Genomic DNA, 25,148 nt, shown 5'->3' on the forward strand with positions numbered 1-25,148 from the left:
GTTTGTTCCCAGTCCTAAATAGATAACAATTAAAGTCTGATCTCATAGTCCTAAAATGTGGGATTTATTTTTGTGAAGATATTAATGTTTTTTTTCTTCCCCCTGTAACCTGTGACAGATTCTATAGTGGAGAGCCTGTTGTTGAAACAGTTTTCCTCAAATACCAATTTCATCAAGCAATTCTAATTTTAAAAGCTTATAGTTTTTTCTTTCTTACCATTTTATAAAGTCTGTTGACATTCCCTAGACTTCAAAGTACTCTAACTGTTCTCCCTCCGTGACTTTGTTTTTTTTTTTTTTTTTTTTTTGAGACAGAGTCTCACTCTGTTGCCCAGGCTAGAATGCCGTGGCATCAGCCTAGCTCACAGCAACCTCAGACTTCTGGGCTCAAGCAATCCTCCTACCTCAGCCTCCCGAGTAGTTGGGACTACAGGCATGTGCCACCATGCCCAGCTAATTTTTTTTTTACTATATATTTTTAGCTGTCCAGATCATTTCTTTCTATTTTTAGTAGAGATGGGGTCTCGCTCTTGCTCAGGCTGGTCTCAAACTCCTGAGCTCAAATGATCCGCCCTCCTCGGCCTCCGAAGTGCTAGGATTACAGGGGTGAGCCACCGCGCCCGGCCCCTCTGTGACTTTGAACATATGTCTCTTTGTCTCTCTCAGGTGACCCCTTCCTCTCTATCAATTCCTATCTTCTCCTTCATACTCAGTTCAAAGCAACTGGATTTTTCTTGATTATCTCCACATTCTCTGCTTGTCCTTAGCATTTATAATCTCAGTTTGTATTGAGTGACAAAATGACTTGTGATTGATTATGATCAGTCCCTTTTTTTTTTTTTTGGAGATGGTCCTTAGGTTTATTAGGTCATGTTCTAGTATGACATTGAAAAGACATGCAGTCAGTCACCTTTTTGTCTTATTTCCTTATTTAGATACTTTTTTCTTTTCTTTTTAGTTGATATAATAATTGTACCTATTTATGGGGTACCTGATGTTTTGAGACATAAAATGTATAGTGATAAGATCAGGGTAATTAGCATATTCATCTCAAACATTTATTTCCTTGTATTGGGAATGTTCAATATCCTCCTTCTAGCTATTTGAATGTTAACTATAGTTATGCCACAGTGGTATAGAATGCTAAGACTTATTTCTCATATCTAGCTATAATTTTGTATCCTTTAGCAAATCTCTCCCTATTCTCCACTTCCCCCACCCATCCCAACCTCTCTCGATTCTACTTTTTAATTCTATGAGATAAACTTTTTTTTTAGCTTCCACATACGAATGAGAACATGCAGTGTTTAACTTTGTTTGTATCATCTTTGGTGTGTTTCCTTTTAAGAAAGTTGTTAGGATAATACCCCAAATTTACAAAACTAACAAACTGGAGGCGTGGGCAATCATTTGTCTTTTGAAGAGATTTTTTTTCTGTATGGAAAAAAATTAAGATTTTTCACCCAAAAAACAGGACCTTTTATAAATACGTAAAGTGATTTACAGAAATACATTTGATGTTTTGTTTAACTCTTCTGTTGCAGTATGTGAGGCACAGTGATAGGATTTTGCACATATAAATATGTGGCCATGTTCCCTGTTAGATTAAAATATTTTAATATTTTGGGCTCTCTTTTCAAAACAACAGTATTGTGATATGTTTATTGAATAAATTAAGTTGTGGAAACTATAGTCTCTTGTTAGTAAATATATAATGCAGGATTCATTTTGAAGATAGTGGATGCTTAAAAATCGTAGTTGCTGCAATAGCATTTTGTTGTTATAAGAATTAAGACTTCGATTATTTTTGTGGTACAAAAGCATGGTTAAATGTTCACTGCAAGATTCTGGTACAGATCTGTATCTAAATTCTACATATTTTTAAAACTTAAACCAAAGCAGTATCTTTTACTGTTACAAAGTTAATGGCAGACTCTAATATGTACTAGCGTTTTTGTTGCTTGAGAATTTATTTTGTATGAAGATTAGGATAAAATCAGAAATAATAGATTTAAATATAGTATAACCTGGGAGATAAAATGGAAGAACAGCGATTTTTCTTGCTCCTCAGTCCCTCACTTTTCAGATGTGTGTTGATTGATAACCAACTTTTATGTTCTGAATATCTTTTCTGTTAGAGAATATTTGGAGAAGCTGCTGAAAAAAATTTATATCTCTCTCAGTTGATTATATTGGATACACTGGAAAAATGTCTTGCTGGGGTAAGTAAATCCACTCTTAACTAGGCAGGTTTTATGAATTTAGTCTTGAGAATGATGTGATGTACAAAAGTATAGGTGTGGACAAAGAGAACAGTCTGAGACATAGGAATATGAATTTTGTTAATACAGCTGACCTGGTGGCAACATTTCCTAGGAGAATTATTCTCTCATCTTTTGTAAATTAAATAGATATTAAATTTACTTATAAAGTGTTAAGTTTCAGCCACATATCTGTCTCTCAGGTTTTTTAGAAAAGATTTTATGAAGAAAGCACTATTTGATATAACTAATCTCTCAGAGAGAGCTGTGAAAGACTGTGATTCAGAAGACCAAGAGTAATCTTGTATACCTTCCCGTATGAATATAATTTTAATATTCTACTTTTCAAATCTATATAAAAGAGAACTTAAACCTATCCTATTAAGGGTAGATATTACCTATCCTGTTTTGTGTAAATATGAACACATACAATAGATATGTGCAGGAGTAATTGAGTACCAAAAATTTTTTTCTCAGGTTTCCTTTATTATCTCAGTGTATTTCAACCATGAACAACCATGTGAACTTTTTAAAGACTGTTTCTGTTGTGTAAAGCAAAGTGTTTCTATACTTCAGGAGCCTTAATTTTTCCTGGAACATGGTAGGAGTTTATACACATATAAAAATTAAATACCTCCATTTTAAAGATCTGCCTATTCCATGTGTATTGGGGTCTTATTTCTTATATTCTCTCTTTGGCATAGAATTCTGAATTTTGCTTTTATTCAGAATCACTTCTCTCTTCCGCATATGCTGCAGTTCTCTATAGTAAACCTAGATGGAAGGGTCTTTAATATTTGAGGACTGATTGTGTACTTGAGAGAAGGAATGCTCAGAAGTGTAAAATTATATAAAATTTTTATATAATTACATATAAAATTCCATTCCCTTTGTGTAAGGGATGAGGTAGGGAATTGGAAAAAATAATTATATTGACAAAACTGTGTATCCCTAGGGAATCCTGTAGGCCATGAAATCTCAGCATAATACTTTGAGCTCTCTTATTGACCCTTGACCATATTCCAAAATTGTGGGACAGTGTTTGTAAGTTTTCTACTTAAATTGAGGGTGAGCTAGTTGTTTTAGCTTGGTATTTTCTCTTAATTGTGATATGCTGTTCATTTGTAAAATGGAGAGCGAAAGAGCAAAAGAGCTGTTAAATAGGATGATATAATTGGGAAGGTGGACAACTTTTAAAGTTCTCCTAATTCAATTCTTTGTAGTGGTCTTATAACTTTTATTGTAAATTACTGGTATATCAGCCACACCCAAGATTGAATTGGGGCAGGGTGGTTTATGGCCTCTTCCATAGCTTTTCCCCATTAACACTTGTAATTGAGAGGTAATGATAAATGTATTTTGGAAAAAGATCACTGGTATTATTGGCCCCTGTTTGATTTAATATTCTTTGGTGATAGACTACTTGAAATGCTAATAAGTGGGCCTAGTGTATGTGAGAGAGATGGCTCTCATGTTGTAGTCTGTGAACCTTTTTTTGCTCCTCATTGAATAAAAAAAGCTAAGAAAGAGATTTTGGGGGCAGTGATGAAATTTGAATACAGAATGAGTATTAGATGATACAAGGAATTGTTTATTTTTCCTTGTGTGTTAATTGTATTGAAGTTATATTAGAGTCCATATTTTTAAGAGATGCTAAGGTATGTAGGGGTGAAGTATTATGTTTATAACTTATTTGAAATAATTCAACCAAAACAAAATTACTTCTAGTAAGTAATATCTGTTTTGGTTAGGCCGCACAAAGACAGGTGTGATTGCTCATTTGGGAATTTATTTGGGTGTTAGAAAATGACACAATGCACTCGCCAATCAATATTAGTAAAGTTTATTTGGAACTTACAGCAAAGAGGGGATTCCTAGAAATAGAAGGACTCATTAATTGACCAAGAGAGCAAGCGGGAGTTGGGGAACTAGTGAGGATAGATGGAGAATTGGACTTTAATTGTGATTATGGGTGGGAGATGGAATCATCCTTTTTTTTTTTTTTTTTTTTCTTTTAAAGAGACAAGAGTCTCGCTCTGTCACCCAACCTGGAGTGTACTTGCAGGATCATAGTTCTCTGCAGCCCTCTGAGTAGCTGGGGGCTGGCCTATTTTTAAATTTTTTGTTTTAGAGATGGAGTTTTGCTATATATTCCTCAGGCTGGTTTGCAACTCCTGGCCTCAAGGTATCCTCCCGCCTCAGCCTCTCACCTCCTGCCTCCAGTCTCCTGCTTCAGCCTCAGTAGCTAGGATTATAAGCCATTGTGGCCAGCCATCCTCTTTATTAGTCTATTTAAAAAAGATGTGGCAAATGTGATGAAATGTTAACAATTGTTGACTCTAGGTGATGGGCATATGAGTGTTCATTATTCTATTTCAGCTCTTCTGTATGTTTGAAAATTTTCGTAGTAGAAAATGTTTAGAGGTGAAGTTAAGAAAGTTTTAGAATTATGTGATTATTTCTTTTTTAGCAACCAAAGGACACAATGAGATTAGATGAAACAATGCTGGTCAAACAGTTGCTGCCAGAAATCTGCCATTTTCTTCACACCTGTCGTGAAGGAAACCAACATGCAGCTGAACTTCGGAATTCTGCCTCTGGGGTTTTATTTTCCCTCAGTTGCAACAACTTTAATGCAGTCTTTAGTCGAATTTCTACCAGGTTAGTATGTAAATCCTCATGGGACTATTGAATTAATATGAATTTTGGAAGTCTTTTTTTTGTCTACATAAAAATAAAAAGTTAACAGAAAGGAGTTTTTTTCTGGGCTTTTGTAGAAATTTTATATATTAATTACTTTGAAATTTTAATTATGTAATGTGATATTGATGTGTGCAATTAAATGTGTATATTGTTAAAAGCTTGAAAGTCTAAATTTTAGGAAAAAATATCTCCCATGGCCAAGCTTTCTCAAAAACACTAGGTATGAATTTTTGGTTTGGCTTTTTAAACATGTTATTCCTTTAAATGAAATTAGCCAATCAGATGCAATAATTGAAAAGAATAGTCAGAATTCTAATGATCTCACAGCTTTATTCCTTATCACAAGATCCTAATTTACCAATAAACCTAAGCAATATGGAAGCACAAGGAAGTGAATAGTTAGAGAGTAGACTTCTCCAGAAAGTGGACTGTGTTTTAAGCACATGTAAAATATTCCTATTTATTGAGTATTTACAGCATATGCTATGCTGTCTTATCTTCACAGTAACCCTGAAAGGTAGATGATACTTCCTGCATTTTACAAGTAAGCAAACTAATACCCAAAAAGTTAAGGTGATATGCTAAATAATGGAGGGCCCAAAATAACAAAGGCTGGCTTCAGAATTTGTATTAGTTTCATCATACCAGGTTGCTTCCCTATGCTTCTATTTTAACTATATTTTGATGGAATCCTTTTGATAAAATACACTTTGTTTTAAAGATGTATCATAAATGTAATTTAAGCTTTTATTGATGATTCAAAATCATTGTGAGCATTAGTTGTGATATGCTACAGATGGAGCAATTGGTATAAATGGTGCTCTATGGGATAGAATTATAGGTAACAGTAGCAAGTAACTATGGAACTTGCTTTCATGCAAATGATTTGCCTTTCTCATGCAAGTCAAATGTGTTCTTAACTTAATTACAACCAAGTAGGAAATATAACATAAATCACTTAGTGATTTAGTGAATCAAAGACTGATACAGAATAGAGAAAAACAGCCCTCTTTGCTTACTGGTACTTGCATTTTTGGCATGTCAGTGTTGTGTGAACAGTGGGCTTCCAATTATTCAGATTTCACTCATTCTGTTGTTTTCCAACAGATGTGAATGAGAACATACATCATAATTTGAGAATTTGTGCTATGGTGTTTTATGGAATTGACTAACTTCAAAGTCCTGCAATCTTTTTAAACAAAAATGACATTTCTATAATTATAATGCTAGGCAACAGTATTTTTCAACCTCAACAGAATTCCTGGCCCAAAGAAAAAGTTTTACTTAATGGTATATGACTGATATACCGTTGTAATATTTATATGATAGAACAATGTTTTCATGAAATCTTTTGAGTAAATAATATTTCATATTCTGAGTAATAATATACTGGTTGAATCAGCAAAATAACAAACATCTAGGGAATGGGAGGCTGGAAAATTATAAAAAACAAAAGCCGTTTTCATTTAGGTGACTGCCAGACCAGCCTTACTATTTGAAATCTTATGTTGAAGGTAGAAAGTGATAAAAAAAATCAAAAGTTTTTTAGTCTATCCATATGTGAGTTGCTTTATAAAGCACAGCAAACGTGCCACCTTTGAAAACTCTAGAAATTTTCTAGTTACCAAAGGTTTTTTGGGATTTTGCAGCATTGGCACACGTAAAAACAGACAACTTTTATTATTTCTTGAATCTAGTTCATTGTCTGTGGCCAAAATAGACGTTAAGTGTCTAAAATTTCATTAGTTTTCAGGGGACAGACTGCTCAGAAATGGGATCTGTGAAATAACATGTTTCAGACCAGAAATAGGAGCTGATCTTGTTAGAGGACCACTCATCTAAAAGACCTTTATGATGGTTTAATTTAGGTGGGGACATCTTATGATATTGCTATTATAGCATTAGGTGGCTTAAAAATATGCTCAAATGGCAGTTCTTTCTAAAGGTTGACTTTATATTTCATATATAATGGATGAATCAATATCATGAAATTATATTGTTTAACTATTCTCCCTGTCAGTAAGTTTTTCTCCATTAAGGTTTGCTTTTTGTATTTCTTTTTTTTTTTTTTTTTTTGAGACACAGTCTCACTCTGTTGCCTGGGCTGGAGTGCCGTGGCATCAGCCTAGCTCACAACAACCTCAAACTCCTGGGCTCAAGCAATCCTTCCCTAGTAGCTGGGACTGCAGGCATGTGCCACCATGCCCAGCTGATTTTTTCTATATATATTTTTAGTTGTCCATATAATTTCTTTCTATTTTTAGTAGAGACGGGGTCTTGCTCTTGCTCAGGCAGGTTTCAAACTCCTGACCTCGAGCAATCCTCCTGCCTCAGCCTCCCAGAGTGCTAGGATTACAGGCGTGAGCCACCACGCCCGGCCTGCTTTTTATATTCCTGACCTTTATTTTTCTTTAGGGGAAGATGGGCAATAGATCCTAAAATAGCTAGAGTATACCATGTTCTGTGGCTCATGATATTCTTTTATGTAGAAGATTAGCTGATTTCTCCACAGAAGTTCTATACAAGTGCACTAGATCTAGTTGTTTTGTATTAGTAGGGTACTTCCAAATATTGAATTTGATATACTACCAGAGGCAGAAGACTAAATTACTTTAAAAGTCATTGTGTTCTTTACAGTTTACTTTTTTAAATTTTTTTTATTTTAAAGGTGGTTTTTTTTTTTTTTTTGAGACAGAGTTTCACTCTGTTGCCCGGGCCAGAGTGCCATGGCATCAGCCTACCTCACAGCAACCTCAAATTCCTGGGCTCAAGCAATCTTCCTGCCTCAGCCTCCCGAGTAGCTGGGACTACAGGCATGCGCCACCATGCCTGGCTAATTTTTCTATATATATTTTTAGCTATCCATATAATTCCTTTCTGTTTTTTTTTTTAGTAGAGACGGGGTCTTGCTCTTGCTCAGACTGGTCTCAAACTCCTGAGCTTAAATAATCCTCCTGCCTCGGCCTCCCAGAGTGCTAGAATTACAGGCGTGAGCCACCGTGCCTGGCCACAATTTACTTTTTTATTTTTATTTTTTTCTTTTTTCTGTGCAAGACTCTACCTGACTTTACAATTTACTATTTGGTTCTATACAAATCTATTTTTTATGGTTTCTGTTTAATAAGTTTTCAGTTTCTTCTTGTATGCTTCTAATCATTTAAAACATACTTATTTTATATTCTCTTTAATATTTTTAAATTATATTTTTGTATGACTTTCATTCATAGGAATTGTTTCCTCATTGTTTTGTTATTTTTTATTGCAAACTTATCTTTAGTGTGGTCTATGTTTTCTTTGGGAATGTCTTGTGGTCTTGAGCTGTGGTAGTATTCTAGTGATGGTTTTGCATTTATGTTTGCCAGTTGTCCAGCTCTAGACCTATTTTTTTTTGTTAATTTCTCAGTCCCAGACTACATAGGTAGTATAAATTTGGACCCTAAATCCTTATAATGTAATAGTTCTGGTGACGTTTTTTCACCCCTTACTCAAAACTGAGGCAGAACAGATAAACTTTGTGCTAGTAGATTTTCTTTTTCTTTTTCTTTTTTTTGTTTAAGGAGCACATAGTTCTTTCTAGTTCATGTTTTATGCAGAGCCCATGTTCTAATCTCTGCATTATTAGGGTACAAGGCTTTATATCCAGTTTCCATGTTAATGTTAAGGTCCAAGCTTCTAGGTTAGGTTAAAGATATCAAAAACTTCCCTAATCCTTGCTTTGTTGCAGGGTCCGATCATGCACTGGTTTTAACTCTCTGTTTTTCAGTTTCCACTTCATTTCTGAACCTTAGGGGGTGGGTAAAGTTTTACTTAATTTTTATACATTTAAAATATCTTTCTGTTCAGTAACATCTTTCTAGATGTTTTAGTGTTAGGTTTTCCACACTTCTTTTCTTCTGCTCAGACTACCCCATAGTGGTACTGGACCATAAAAGAGGCAACATTTTTCTTCCATTTTTCACAAACATCTGTAAGAGTCAGGTTTTGAAAAGTTAGTGTTGCTGATCTATATTATGTTGTGTTTTCAAAGGAGTCATACTCCATATTTCTACGCCTTTTGCAGCAGCTGTGGAATTTTTAGCATGTAAATCAGAATTGAGGACCACCTCATTTCCTGCTTGAACTGACAAGGTTTTCTCACACTGATGATATGAAGAGGTTTAGTATAAGTCCTTAGAATAATTTTAATGTTAGCTAAAAGCTAACATAGGCTAAAGTGAGAGGAGAATTTGAGAAGGAAGAAATAGAATTGATTTCATTTTTAGCAACTGAAGATTTAGTGTGATGAATAAGTCAATTTTAAATGCACTAAAATGGTTAAAATTCAAGTTTATACTTATCAATAAGACCATATAATATTTGTGCTTTTTCATCATAGCTCTATTGCTCCCTTTATAAAAATTAGTAATTTCATTCTGCTGCTTACTTTTTTGATGTATATTAATATGACTAATGAGTATGCCTTATTAAGGTAGCACAGTTTAATAGATTGGTGATACCAACTTTTGAAAATCTGACCCTTGTGGTTTTTAGTGGAGAAATGGAAGAAAAATTGAATACCTTTTATTTAGGCTTAATTGAATTTGTTAGTTTTAAAATATCTACATTTTTGTTAAAGTGTTAAATTTTTCTTTTTTCTTTTCTCTTATTTTAGAGATAGGGTCTCACTCTGTCACCCATGCTGGAGTGCAGTTGGCCTGATCATAGCTCATTGTAACCACGAACTCCTGGGCTCAAGCCATCCCCCTTCCGCAGCTTCCTGAGTAACTAGGACTACAGGCATGCACCACAACACCCAGTTAATTTTTTATTTTTTATAAAGACAGGGTCTTGCTATGTTCCCCAGGCTGATCTTGAGCTCTTGGCCTCAAGCAGTCCTCCCACCTTGGCTTCCCAAAGTGCTGGAATGACAGGCATGAGCAACCACGCCTGGACCTTAAGTGTTAGATTTCTCTACACTGGTAGAGAATTCTCTGGATTTGATAAATTCATATTCAATATAAACGAAGTTTCAGGTTTAAAAAGATTTCTGTCCTTACAAGCTTATGTACTACTATGAAGGAGAGACATTACTCAAATAATCATATAAACACATGTACAGACTATGAAAAGCGCATTGAAAAAAGGCTTACTCGGTTTTTTGAATACAAAGTAAATGTACCTTGTCAATGCAGATGAAGTATCATTTATGTTTCTGAAGTCTGGTTGACAAGAATAGAGGTTAATATAATTTTTACATATTTGAAATTTGAATTTTAAAAAACTTTTCATTGTGGAAATATTTTAAAAATAAACATATAAGAGAGAATAGTATTCCAAATCCCCCTGTATCTCTTACTCTGCTTCAGCTGTTATACGCATGTTGTGATTCTTGATTTATCTTTTTTCCTTTTTTAATACTTCAAGGCAAACCCCAGACATCATACCATTTCACCTGTAAATATTTCAGTATGCATGTCTAACAAATAGATTTTAAAAAATGAAACTACAATCTTATTGTAATACCTAGCAAAAATCATAATTCGTTAATATCATCTATTACTAAATTTGTTTAATTTTTTCTCATTATCTCAGAAATGGCTCATTTGGTTTGTTCAAATCAAAATACAAACAAGATCCATACCTTGCAATTTGTTGATATTTCTCTTGAGTTTGTCTTAATTTATGTCATTCCTTTATTTTTGTACCCCTCTTCCCATTTTTTTCATGGTATTTGTTGGACTGGGTTATTTGCCGTGTAAAATTTTCCACATTCTGTATTTGGCTGGGTTAGACTGGATTCAGGTTCATTTGGCTTGGGGGACAAGAATACTTTACAGATGGTTCTATGTAATTCATGTTGCTGTATTATCCCACTTTTAGTGTTAAGATCAATTGTTGGATTTAGATGTTATCAGCATTACCCATTCTTTTTAAAGTGTCCCATAAAATTTTTACCTGATGGTTTTAAGTAACCACTGATCATCATTGCTTGGATTTGTCATTTCATTGACCACTGCAAAATGATAAATTTTCTATTCTGTCATTTATTCTTTATTTTTAAATTGTGAGTCTTGTAAAACATTTTTGCTTGATGATTTATTCAGTTATCTTACAATAGTCAGTCCATAGAGGGAATGCAGGATAGAGACTTGACTGTGGTTATTCATTTTCAGAATGAGTTGTTATGCTAGCAGCTGTGAAAGGTTACCCATGAGGTTTTTTTTTCTCAGTATTACTACAGACTCATGGATTTTTATTTTTTGTATATGTTTCAATTGTTGTAGACATAATTTTTTTGATGCTCAAATTATGCCATTTTTGAAAGTCAGGAGCCCCTTTAAGTGCATACCTATGTGATTTTTTTACATGACTCTGGTAGTTTGATAGTTTCCTTGTTTTCAAGCTCAAGGTGACCTAGGCTCATCTTGTCTACATCTCCTGCCCCAATCCTGCAATTAACTAATTTTCCCAAAGAACCTTGGCTAAAAATAGTAAAAATGATTTAAACACTTCAATTTTAAATATAGAGATACTAAGTTTACTGGATTATTGTGATTTCTTTTATCATATTCCTTAAATTAGTTATGTTTCTTTAGATTTTTTTTATAAGAAATACTTATTCCTTTATTTTTATATGTGTCTTTACTCTTATAAACTCATCATTGGGGGAAGAACCTGTTGAATTCAGAATTTGGAATATCCTAAAATTTAATTTGATAAATTATTTTTGTTTTTTACTTTTCAGGTTACAGGAATTGACTGTTTGTTCAGAAGACAATGTTGATGTTCATGATATAGAGTTGTTACAATACATTAATGTGGATTGTGCAAAATTAAAACGACTCCTGAAGGGTAAGTTTAAATGTATGGTAATATATCTAAAATTAATCGCTGGGTCAAAAACCAGTATTATGAATGTACCAATTATATTAACTGTTGAACTAGAACATCAAAATGATTTTATAATGCAGATATTTTTGTGAAATGGCCAATAATACATATAGTTTACTCATTTTTGAACCTTTGAAAATAATACAGTAGAAAAAATGAGTATCTTAAATCCCGACAATGGGAAGTTTTGTTCAAGTACAGTTTTTTCATTTAATAAAGAGAATGTAAGGTGCTGCTGTTTAATTTTTCTGGAATTTCATCTCTTTAAAGATGGCTATAAGTTATGGAAGTTACCTGTTTAGTTGTTCTAGTGCTTAAAGAAGACAGTCTTTAGCAGGATGCCAAAGTTTCATTGAAGAATGGAACTGGGAGATTATGATCTGTGGTGAGAGGAGGGATTGAGCCAGGGATCTCATTTCTGACATTTCTATTTTCAGGTCTCTTACTAACTTACTGACTAGCTTTACAGCATTACAGAGTCCCTTAACCTTTCAGTGCCTAGTGTGGCTTCCCTGTAGAACATGTTAATAGTAGTTCCACATGGGAATATTATAACAACTAATATGTAATTTTAAAGCTTTGGGGAGTGCTTTACATGATTATGTGGATTGAAATAAATTATCAGAAGGCATTGAGAGAAATTTTGTTGTAGCAAAGAAGTGTTAATGTAAATCAAATATAAATGATTCATAAACTGAGTATGAATACCTAAATTTCATTATATAAAAATTGTTGTTTTAAGTGTTATTGGACCGTAGCTAATTTAAATGTGAAACCTTATAGTATACAGTTCATACTTTTTATTTTACTTTGTATCTTGATTGAGGAATTGTCAAACAGCAGTAATGTTTTTAATGTCTGACCTAAAAGAAAGAGATTGAGTTATATTAGCTTTGAAAAGTTGAACAATTCTGCAATGTAATTTTCAAAAAACCTGTTTAATTTTCTTAACACTTGCTTTAAACTCAATAACTATTTCACCAGAGTTATAAAAAGGCTATATCTATTCAGATGAATCATATAAAGCTGTGTTCCATCTGTATTACTCTGTTCAGAATTTATGATTTTAGGTCATTACTATTGCAAAACCAAGCAACAATTTAATCAATTTTCAAAACTTTAATAAAGGAAAAAATGGATCACTTTAGTTATTATCATGCTGAGGTATGAACACATGAACAGCAATTGTTTTAGATTATAATAAACCATCATTCATTTCATAGTTGAAATTTGCAAGATTTTAATATCTATCATTAAACATTGAGCAGTTAAGGAACTGAATGATAAAATCTAGAGATCTCCTCTATGAATAAAGTTTAAGAAGTGTAAGTGGAGTTTTATGTTTTTAATAACTGTTCAGTAACATTTTGGGAATAAATCTAGTCTAAATTGCCTGTGAATAGGTGTTTGTTTAAAACAACAGTTTTCTTAGACATGTTGAATCTATAATAATTAATTGAGATGTCTCTCCATGCCCAAATAAGAGAAACTAATTAAATATGTGGAAATGGCTTTCTTTATATCGAGGTAACTTTTCCCTACTGAATTCAGCCCCTCATGAACATAAATTTAGAGTAAATATATAAGGTATAAAGCTAATATTAAGTAGACCAGCAAAAGATGGCTCTAGGTGACAATGGTAAAAGCAATGAAAACATAGAAAGTTTCTATGATGAGTAGTAAAACTAGTGATGTGCTAAATTCAATTCAACAAGCATTTGTTGAGAAACTATATGCAAGAAACCATGCAAAGTGCTAGAATTACAAAAATTAACAAAATATTGAATCTGTCGTAAGGCGCTCATAGCATGGCTTATGAGACAAATGTAGTATCAAATTATTTGCAAAACAATATGACCAACTCAAATAGGATGAGTACAAGATAAGAGAAGAAGTATGTGTTTATGTGTGGATGGGAGATGAGCAAACTATGAAGGCATAAGAGTAGATCAGATATTAATAAAAATATGATAACATTTGTTGAATTTTCAGTTTGTGCCAGGCATGGTGCTATGCAGTTTACATGCCTTTCTCATCAATCCTTACGATAACACTCTGAAGCAATACTAGTATTATCATCCCATATAGTGATGAGGAAACTGGGCTTAAGTAACATTTCCACGATCACAGAGCTAGTAATCGTCAAAGTAAAGATTCAGTTGATATCTGCCATCTCTAGAAGCAAAGTATTTAACTGTTGTGCTTATAAGTTATGAGGCTTTATTTTAGTGGCCATAGGAAGTGATGGAAAGGCTTGGAGGTGATAAATACTTTGATCAGTATTTTATTTTAGATACACCACTTTGCTTGAAATCTGCGAGATGGCTTGATAGAGGGTTACGTGAACTTCTAGAACTTGGTTGTGTAGTAATGTTAGTGAGGAATAATGGAGTAGTGGAGATTCATATGGAGTAGGGTAGGATAGAGACCAGTATAGGTATTTAAGAAGTAGAATACATAGCATTTGGTAATCAATGCAGATATATGAGGTTAGAGAAGTATCACCAAATATTACAGAACAAGATGGTTAAAGCAGGAAAGGGAAGGAAGGGTTTATGGCAGTGAATGGGGTGGCCAAGAAAATGATTAATTCAGTTTTAGATCTACTGAGAGTTTGAATTAGAAACTGGTAGAACTGAAGTAATGAAATGTACATACATTGGAATCGAGAATAGATTATGTAACACATTAAAAAAGTTATAAAGGTCAAGTTGATGAACATAGGAAGGCAAAAAGACTAAAGAGCACTGTGAAGTGCTCCATTACTTAGAAATCAAAGGACAGTGAGAACAAAGAAAATCCAAGGGATACTTTAAAAAACTAATTTGGAGAGTAACTCATTTCCAAGTCCAGAAAAAAATTCTCAATTAAAGGTGATAATGACTTATTACTCAAGGACTTATCCCTATCTTAGGAGGATATTTATATAAATGTGATAAAAATCTGTATCCCTTTGTTAAAAGCCTGTAGGAAGAGTTCTTTGCCAAGAGACTATCAGTAAAATAGTTTATAGAGGGGTCATCTTTTCCAAATATAAATCTCTTTCTAGATGTGAACAATACATTTAGAAGAAGAAATGAAAATACCTAATGTATATTTATATAGAAATTGTTTAATGTTCCTTGCATTAAAAATGCAGCCTACTATTTTGAACACTCAAATTAGCAAAATGAAGAAAATGAACCTGGTTAATGATGGCAAGGGTGTTCATATGCTGCTTGGTGGGAACAGCATTTGGCCTAACCCTTCTGAGAAGCAGCTTGATAATCTTTATCGAGGACTTTAAAAGATATTCATCTTTTTGACCAGACACTTCCACTTCTAGATATTTGCTTAAAGCAATAATCAGTAATGTGTAAAAAAATTTGGATATAAAAGTATTTACTAAAGTTATTTATAATAGTGAAATATTGGAAATTACTTAAATGTTACAACTGGAAAACATCTAAATAACCAGTGACCTAATACAGAGACTTAACTATTCAGAGGCATCAAAGCATACTGAAAAGACTATGGCTTTGTACCCCAATTCAATCATTTATTAGATCTATAACCTTAGACATACAGATGAGAAAATTGAAAGTATTAAGATTTTGAAATAATTAGATATACTGAAAATACATGGTATGTTGTAATTGTTCAAGTAATAGATGATATTTTGTATGTAGAGCCTTGAAGAAATATGTATGAAGAATTTTTAAAGATGTAGAAAAAAATGAGGATGCTATGTAAAGTGAAAAGAACAGGTTTGGAATAACATATATTACCTCAGTTATGTTAAATATGTTTTTCTTATACATGCATAGGAAAAGGGAAGAAAGAAAATTCACCAGGCCGGGCGCGGTGGCTCACGCCTGTAATCCTAGCACTCTGGGAGGCCGAGGCGAGTGGATTGCTTAAGGTCAGGAGTTCGAGACCAGCCTGAGCGAGACCCCGTCTCTACTAAAAATAGAAAGACATTATATGGACACCTAAAAATCTATATAGAAAAAATTAGCCGGGCATAGTGGCGCATGCCTGTAGTTCCAGCTACTCGGGAGGCTGAGGCAGTAGGATCGCTTAAGCCCAGGAGTTTGAGGTTGCTGTGAGCTAAGCTGACGCCACGGCACTCCCTCTAGCCTGGGCAACAAAGTGAGACTCTGTCTCAACAAAAAAAAAAAAAAAAAAAAAAAAAAAAAAAAGAAAATTCACCAAATGTTAATTGTGGTTGTCTCTGAATGGTAGAATCATAGGTGATGTTTTAAATTTCCCTTAGACTATTGTGTATTTTTTGAATTTTCTATGGTGACTAGGTGTTTTATACTTTTTTTGAAAAGTAAGTTATTAAAAACCAAAACAAAGGGCCAGGCTTGGTGGCTCATGCCTGTAATACCAGCACTTTGGGAGGCTGAGGCAGGAGGATCACTTGAAGCCAGGAGTTCGAGACTCAGCCTGGGCAACATAGTGAGACCCTGTCTCTACAAAAAATTTTAAAAAATATTAGCCAGTTGGGGTGATGTGAGCCTGTGGTCCTAGCTGCTCAGGAGGCTGAGGTAGGAGGATTGCTTGAGCCCCAGGAGTTAGAGGCTGCAGTGAGCTATGATCATGCTACCACACTCCAGCCTGGGCAACAGAGCTCTGTCTCAAAGAAAAAAAAAAAAAAGGAAAAAACTTACAAACTTGCAAGTTCAAGGCATATTTGTATTTTACTGAGTTTTGTCTCTAGCAGACATAACTAGTGAGTTTTGTGTTTATATTAATTTTGTCTTTACTTTTCATTGCTTACAAATAATATTGGAATGAAAGTAATATGTGAAAGGAAAGTTATTTTTGCTAGTAGCTCTGAGCTATATTTGTGTTAACTAATTAGAGTTAATTAAAAAAATTTTTTTTCCAGAAACAGCATTTAAATTTAAAGCCCTAAAGAAGGTTGCACAGTTAGCAGTTATAAATAGCCTAGAAAAGGTAAGTTACAACCTTTTTGGTACTAAAATTTTGGTTTTGGTTATAAATTTTGCTGTCTTTATTAGTATTTTGAATAAAAAAATCATGACGAGTGATAGTTTCACATTTTTAGGAAGAATGTATTGTAATATTCTTATGAGGGAAATTAGGAATTTGTGACATTTTATTTACTGTATTAAGAAAATGTCACTGTTTTCATATAAAGACATGTGTTTTGTTATTTGTAGGCATTTTGGAACTGGGTAGAAAATTATCCAGATGAATTTACAAAGCTGTACCAGATTCCACAGACTGATATGGCTGGTAAGGATGAGATTGATATTTTGTCTTCTACATTCTTACTTATGAGGTAAAAAACCTATCACTTTGTAAGTTATTTTTGTTACAAAGATACATTTACACCTTGTATTGTCAACTGATGTCAAATAGGAGATATTATTCTTTTCTCATATTTCTCAATTACCCGTCAACCCTCTTCCTTTCCTTTGAGCAAATAAAAAAAAGAAGTTTAATAGAAGCTCTATCTTTAGAGTTGTAATTGGGTATTTGTTTTTTTATTGCAGACAGACATGTTTTTGTCCTCTAAGGCTTTATTTTATATTTAGGAAAATGTGTATAAAGTAGTAATATTCTTAGCTATGATGTAAGAATTCTCGGGACACAATTGCATGGTAGAGAACACAGACTCCTGGTGAGCTTTGGTGATTCTCTTTGGGGAGCTGTCCAGTCTTTGTTGCTTGGGTACATCACACTCTGTATAATGCCCTGCACATTGTGACTAAACCACGGTATCAGCCATTCTGAAGTGTGTACTTTTTCAGAGTGGATCAAGATAGCTCTTCTAACACATAGACGACGTAGCATTCCTTGTCTACTTACCTGAATGGATTTGTGTAGTTGTTTAGGTGCACTTCCAAATTTATCTTTTAAAAATGTGGACTGTTTGGGTTTTTGGATAGTGCCAGGTTTTAATTTAATCCTACAGATTCTTTTCTCATCTAATAATGTCATTTAATATATTTTTCATGTAGAGTGTGCAGAAAAACTGTTTGACTTGGTGGATGGTTTTGCTGAAAGCACCAAACGTAAAGCAGCAGTTTGGCCGCTACAAATCATTCTCCTTATCTTGTGTCCAGAAATAATCCAGGATATATCCAAGGATGTGGTTGATGAAAACAACATGAATAAGGTGAGAAGGGCAAAATTATTTCCATTTTGTCCAGTGAAACAATATATTTTATTCAAAGTGTGTATTAGTTTAGGTTCATCATTCTTTAAGCAAACTATTTCAGGGAATCATTTGAATTATAATCATTTTAGGACTCTGTTTGCTGGCCTTAGCAGAGACATACTCATACATAATTTTATTTGGAGGAGGGATAAATAATACCACGTAATGATCAAAGATTTAAAACAATACCTTAGTTTCATTCTTTTATCAGAGAAGGCTAAGTGATCTCTCTTAATGTTAAACACAGTTTCTCTAAAATTCACTGCAAGGGTTGTACTACTAGACTTCATCAGTTTTGTAGTGTGTTATTTGTGTCTACTTAGGTGTGTGTCCACTTGGTGCTGCTGAAATTATCTAGTAATTCATTTTAGGTGTTTTAGAACAATTTTCACAGGATTTTACTAGGAAGGTAGGCTATCAGATGTACCATCCATAGTGAAATTGGCATTGTAACAACTGGTAATTCTAAGAGGCTCTTACAATTTTTTCAGACTAAGAGCTGAGTATTAATCCTATTGTTTTGTTTAAATTTCAGGATGCACTTTGTTTTACAAATACATTTTTTCTTTTTTCGCTGGTTTGGGAGAAATACTCTTGGTTAACTAAACATGAAATGGGCTCCTGTGTGATTTGCCTGTAGATGGCGATGTTCAGGATCAGCTGAATGATTCAATACTTTGTAGAAATATTGGAAAAGGAATTTATGCATTAAAGGGTAAATAAATGAGCTAGGTAATCTTTGAGAGTCTGTGATTCTATGATACTCCACTTAGGTCTATATCCTAACTTTTCCATTATGAGAAACGATTTTTCATGTTAGATTGTTTTAGAGCCTGTTAAAATAGTACCTATTTTTTGTTTGTTTATTGGGAAAACAGAAATAGATAAAAAGCTACCACAGCTATATCTTTCTAAATGTTTATCAGTCATTTGTGTATCTTCAGTGAATTACTAATTTTTCCATTGAATTATTTGTCTTTTATTGATTTGTAGGGGATATGTGTGTGGGCTTTTACTTGATTTCTTTTTTTAAACTTTAGTTATGAGATCTTTCTGCTATGTAGATGTTTAAAATTTGGGTATAATCAACTCAGTCTTGTTCTTTTTTGTCTCCTAGCTTTTTTGGTAAGACCTCTCCTTCCCCAAGATTTTATTCATTCATTTTATTGATGTACCATAAAATTCACCCATTTAAAGTAATACATTTCAGTGGTTTTTTTAGTATAGTCACAAAGTTGAACAATTGTCACCACTGTCTAATTCCAGACCATTTTCATTTTCCCAAAAAGAAACCCCATATCCATTAGTAGTCACTACCTGTTTCCCTCTCCCCTTATCCCTTGGCAACCACTAACTACTTTTTGTCTCTATGAATTTGCTTATTCTAGACTGGATAGTCCATATAAATGGAATCATACAATATATGACTTTCTTGTCTGGCATGCCCCAAGATTTTTGAAATACACTTTTCTATTTTTCTCTGGTATTTTTCTGGGTTAAAAATTAAGATCTTTAAATCTTTCTGGATTTATAAACATGTATGCATTTTTTTATGTATTCTCACTCTTTTCTAGTCACATTCCCTCTGAATTAACCAGTGTTAATGGCTGGTGTGTATCTTCCTATTCCTATCTACTTGCTTATACAAATATTCAAATGAAAATACACATTGGTACGTAAGGTGGTGGTGGTTGTATTTTAAACTGAAATCATTTTATGCATATTACTCTGCATCTTGCTTTATTTGCCTAAGAATATATTCTGATTGTTCCTCAAAATGGTTATTAGAGATCTAACACATTCCTTTTAGTTTCGGGTAATATTCTATATTACACTACTGAGCTTCGTTAACCGAACTATTTCACTGTGAATGGGTTTATTCAGATGTTTTCAGTTTCTTGACATTATGGTTAATCGTCAAGTAAATATCTTTGTTGATAGTATTCTTATCTGATGCTCCTAATTTTATAAACTAGAATCCCCAACTGGGTTTCTGTGTCAAGGGCATTTGTATTTAGAATTTTTAATAGTTATTACTAGATTTGCATTCCTCAATAATTGTAGGAGGTCACATTTTCACCAGCACTAAATTAGATTGCGTATTTTCCTGCATTCTCATTAGGACTACCTGTTTTTAAGTCTTTAATTTTTGCCACACTAATGAGGTAAGATAGTATCTTATCTAAAGTGTTCTTACTGCCCCCTCAAAAGGCAAACTGTGTGAGGTGATGGATATGTTAATTACCTTGATTGTGGTAATCATTTATAATATATATGTATATTAAAAACATCATGTTGTACACCTTAAATATATACAATTTTTTTTTTTTTTTTGAGACAGAGTCTCACTTTGTTGCCCAGGCTAGAGTGAGTGCGCCGTGGCGTCAGCCTAGCTCACAGCAACCTCAAACTCCTAGGCTCAAGCGATCCTCCTGCCTCAGCCTCCCGAGTAGCTGGGACTACAGGCATGCGCCACCATGCCCGGCTAATTTTTCTATATATATATATATTTTTTTAGTTGTCCATATAATTTCTTTCTATTTTTGGTAGAGATGGGGTCTCGCTCTTGCTCAGGCTGGTCTCGAACTCCTGACCTTGAGCGATCCACCTGCCTCGGCCTCCCAGAGTGCTAGGATTACAGGCGTGAGCCACTGCGCCCGGCCAATATATACAATTTTTATTTGTCAATCATACCTCAGTAAAGCTGGTAAAGAATGTCCAAATGAATGTTTGATTCCAAATGAATCAAACAATAGATACTAACATTAAAATTATGTACAAATTTTCAAGCATAGAATGCTAGCAATATAAAATTAGGAACAAGAATATGTATATATAGATTTTAGCATTTATATCTGTGAATATAACTCCACAGGTATAAATGTTGAAAGCAAGTTACAATCATGGTGAAAATGAAGATTATATTATATACCTATAATATGAAAATAAAATATCAAAGGCACATACTTCTTTACTCAAATATTTATCCTCCAGTGCTCCTAACGGCTTTATACACATAGCCTAAGTTTGAAAACAGCCCGGATGTCCATCAGCTGGTGAATGGATAAACCAACTGTGGTACCTTGAGATAATGGAATACTCCTCAGCAGTAAAAAGGAACTAACTAGTGACTGAGCAACGTGGGTGAATCTCAAAACCATTATTTGAAGTAAAAGAAGCCAGACTCAAGAAATAACATATGATTTATTTTAAAAGAACTTCTAGAGAAGACAAAATCAGAGACAGAAAGCAGATCAGTGGATGCTAGGGTTAGGAGTTAGGGGAGGAAATTGATTGGAAAGGACCATTAGGGTATTTCTTGTGGTGATGGAAATGTTCTGTGTCATGAATATAGTTGTAGTTACGTGACTTCTTTCTCAAAGTTCGCCAAGTTGTACACTCAACATTATTGATGCTCATTATATGTTAATTATACCTCAATAAAGCTAATTAAAAATAATTCATATTTAATACGTGATATAAAAGAAAGAGAAAGTATTAATGGCTCAAATGTTAATTTTCCAAATGAGTGCATTAATTAAAATACTTAAATGAATATTCATAGGGAAGAAAGAGAATATCTCATTTTAATTTTTGTTCCCCTTACGATTAGTAAGGTTCAGGATCATTTCTTATGTTTCTTGGGCATTTGCATCTTTTCTTTTGCAAGTGTCTGTTGACTTCCGTCACCTCTTTTTCTATTAGGTTGCTTGCCAGTCTCTTATTAATTTGTGAAACTTTTTGTATATAAGGGAACAGTAATTCTTTATTTTTAGTCTGATATAAATATTTTTCTAGTCAATTGTTTCTTTCAGATATAGTTTCATTTTTTAGCAAAAATATTTGAAATGTACAAAGAATGTAACAATCTCTCATACTCCTATTAACATTTTGATATATTGCTCATCTTTTTATATATAGTTTTAAAAATTGAACAAGTAATATTTGCATAAATTCTCAGTTAATTACAAATCTCCTTTGATTTCACTAATTCTTTCTTCTTCTTCACCAGAGACAGCCACTGTCAGGGGTTAGATGTGTATTCTTCCAGTGCAGCTTTTATATTTTTATTGGGGGGGTGCGAATAGACAGACAGATATAGATATTTAGTTCAGTGTTTCTCAGAGTGTGATATTTAGATCAGCAGCATCAGCATCACCTGGAAATTTGTTAGAGAGGCAAATTCTTAGGTCCCTAATCTAGGCCTGCTGAATCAGAAGCCCTAGGGGCAGGGACCCACAGCTAACAACCTGTTTTGAGCAAGTCCGCCAAGTCATTGTGAGGCATACTAAAGTTTGAGAACCATTGTTCATCTAGGTCATTGTCTTTAAGTGCTATATGATGTTTCTCAAATTCAATATACCATATATATTTTTAAGAAATGGAATCTCATTATGTTGCCCAGGATGGTCTTGAACTCCTGGGGTCAGGTGATCCTCTGGAGTAACTGGGACTAGCACAGGCCACCATGCCTGGCTTGAATATACCATGTTTTAAAATCTCTTATTGTCAAGCATTTAAGTAATTTTCTTTAAAAAAAATTAACAGTAATGCAAAGGAAATAATCAACAGAGTGAAACAACAGCCTACAGAAGGGGAGAAAATATTTGCAAACTCTTCATCCAACAGGGAATTAATATCCAGAATAGACAAGGAATTCAAGCATCTCAATAGCAAAAAATAATCTAATTAAAAATGGGCAAATAATCTGAACAGATATTTCTCAAAATAAGACAAATGGCCAAGAAATATATGAAAAAGTGGTCAACATCAAGTTTAAGGGACATGCAAGTCAAAACCACATTGAGATATCATCTTACCCCAGTTAGGATGGCTATCATCAAAAAGACAAATGCTGGTGAGGATGCAGAGAAAAGGGAACTCTTATACCCTGTTGATGGGAGTGTAAACTAGTACAGCCACTATGGAGAACAGTATGGAGGTTCCTCAAAAAACTGCAAAATGAACTACCATATCACCCAGCAATCCCACTATTGGGCATTTATCCAAAGGAATGGAGATCAGTATATTGAAGAGAAATCCATACCCCCATGTTTATTGCAGCACTACTCACAATAGCCAAGATAGAGAGTCAAACTAAGTATCCAACAACAGATGAATAAAGAAAATGTATGTATATATACACACACACACTGAAATCTATTCAGCCATAAAAAAGAATGAAATCCTGTCATTCGTGGCAATATGGATGGAACTGGAGGACATCAGGTTAAGTGAAATAAGCCAGGAACAGAAAATTAAACACTATGTATTCTCATACATGGAAGCTAAAAAAAAGTTGATCTCAGGAGTAAAAAGTTGAACAGAGGATACTAGAGGTTGGGAAGGGGGAGATAGGGAGAGATTTGTTAAAGGATACAAAATTATAGCTAGATAGTAGGAATAAGTTCTAGTGTTTTATACCACTGTAGAGTAACTATTGTTAACAGTAATGAATAGTTTCAGATAGCTAGGAGGTACTTGAACTGTTTCCATCACAAATGATACATGTTTGAGATGATGGATATGCTGATTTTCCTGATCTGATTACTATACATTATATGTATCAAAACATCACTATGTACCCCATAAATATGTACAATTATTTTATGTCAATTAAAAAAATACATAAAAATTTAAAAAAAAATGAATAATAAACCAAAAAACCCTGAAAGGGTCTGAACTCTGATAGTTTTAAAACTGAGTTATATCCAATCAGATAATTTCTGTTAAACTTTTACTTTGAATTTGGAACTAAACTATATTTAGAAATTTGTACTTTGAATATTCGTTCTTGTGTGTGTAAAGTAAATTTGGTTGGCTATTGGCAAATGGATTGGGTAACTACTTAATAAAACATTTTCTTCTAGTGCTTTAACTTTCCAGTTCTTAGAAAATGTGTTTAACATGATCTGCATTATCACTGTTGAAATTAAGTAGTTATTCTATTTATGCTAAATTAATAATATGAGTTTGGGAGCTATCAGTCTTTTCTATGGCCTGGAATAATATAAATAATCGAAATTATCTGATTAGATAGAAATCACCTATGAAATCATCAGGATTTGAAGCTCTTAAGTTTTCCTTTGACTTTTGCTTGTCATCACTAAAGGTAGTGTAGAGAGTTGACATAATAGAAATTTTCACTGTATGTTAAGAAGGGCATTCAGTGGCAAAGTAAGACTCCTGCTTACTCCCAACCTTCAGTTTGTCCTTGTCCTGCTGAGTCAAGTACTACTACTGGTACAAATACTGGTTTCTTATGAATGTTTCGAGAACCAGCCTCTATATCTATTGTCTATTTAAAATAACTCATTGATCCGCTTTTAAAGCTGTTTTATGCTTATGGATCTGCGTAGTTTTTCTATTTCCCTTCAAAATTTTTGATTGTGGTACAACATACATAACATAAAATTTACCATCTTAACCATTTTTAAGTATACAGTTTATTAGTGCTAAGTATAATTCATATTATTGTGCAGCAAATCTCCACAATTTTTTTATCATGCAAAACTGAAACTATATCCATTAAACAAGTCCCTACTCTCTCCTACCCCTGACTTCTGGCAGCCACCCTTCTACTTTCTGTCTCTATGGATTTGACTATTCTGGGTACCTCCTATAAGTGGAATCATACAATATTTGTCTTTTTGTGACTGACTTATTTCACTTAGCATAATGCCCTCAAAGTTCATTCATGTTGTAGCATGTCAGAATTTTCTTCCTTTTTAAGGCTGAATAATATTCTGTTGTATGTATATACCAACATTTTATTTATCCAAATTTATCTGCCAGTGAACGTTGGGGTTGCTTCCACCTTTTGGCTATTGTGAATAAAGATGTTATGAACATGGGTGTACAAATAACTTTGAGACTCTGCTTTCAGTTCTTTTAGATATGTATCCAAAAGTAGAATTGCTGGATCATATATATGCTAATTCTATTTTTAATTTTTTGAAGAATTTCTGTCTTTTTAAAAGTCAGTTTTGATAGTTTGTTCTTTGCTAGGAAATATATTTTTCAATTTTATCAGCACCAGAGTTGTATATAATATCTATATTTTACTTAAAATATATAAAGATTATATTTACTTACAATAGTTCTCTTATAATTATCTTCAGTATCCATGTTTACAACTC

At 33.5% G+C, this 25,148-nt stretch overlaps 1 protein-coding gene across 2 annotated transcripts in view; it reads left to right on the forward strand.

The window, feature by feature from the left end:
* Nucleotides 1-25,148, forward strand: part of NF1 (neurofibromin 1) — a 246,247-nt gene that overhangs the window by 45,599 nt on the left and 175,500 nt on the right. For both annotated transcript variants that reach the window (XM_069482258.1, XM_069482259.1), the window contains exons 3-8: nucleotides 2,139-2,222; nucleotides 4,732-4,922; nucleotides 11,689-11,795; nucleotides 16,711-16,778; nucleotides 17,006-17,081; nucleotides 17,810-17,967. In XM_069482258.1, the coding sequence (XP_069338359.1) occupies nucleotides 2,139-2,222; nucleotides 4,732-4,922; nucleotides 11,689-11,795; nucleotides 16,711-16,778; nucleotides 17,006-17,081; nucleotides 17,810-17,967 (684 nt within the window). The remainder of the gene's footprint in view (nucleotides 1-2,138; nucleotides 2,223-4,731; nucleotides 4,923-11,688; nucleotides 11,796-16,710; nucleotides 16,779-17,005; nucleotides 17,082-17,809; nucleotides 17,968-25,148) is intronic.

This window comes from Eulemur rufifrons, chromosome 9 (assembly GCF_041146395.1).
Source record: "Eulemur rufifrons isolate Redbay chromosome 9, OSU_ERuf_1, whole genome shotgun sequence".
Taxonomy (NCBI): domain Eukaryota; kingdom Metazoa; phylum Chordata; class Mammalia; order Primates; family Lemuridae; genus Eulemur; species Eulemur rufifrons.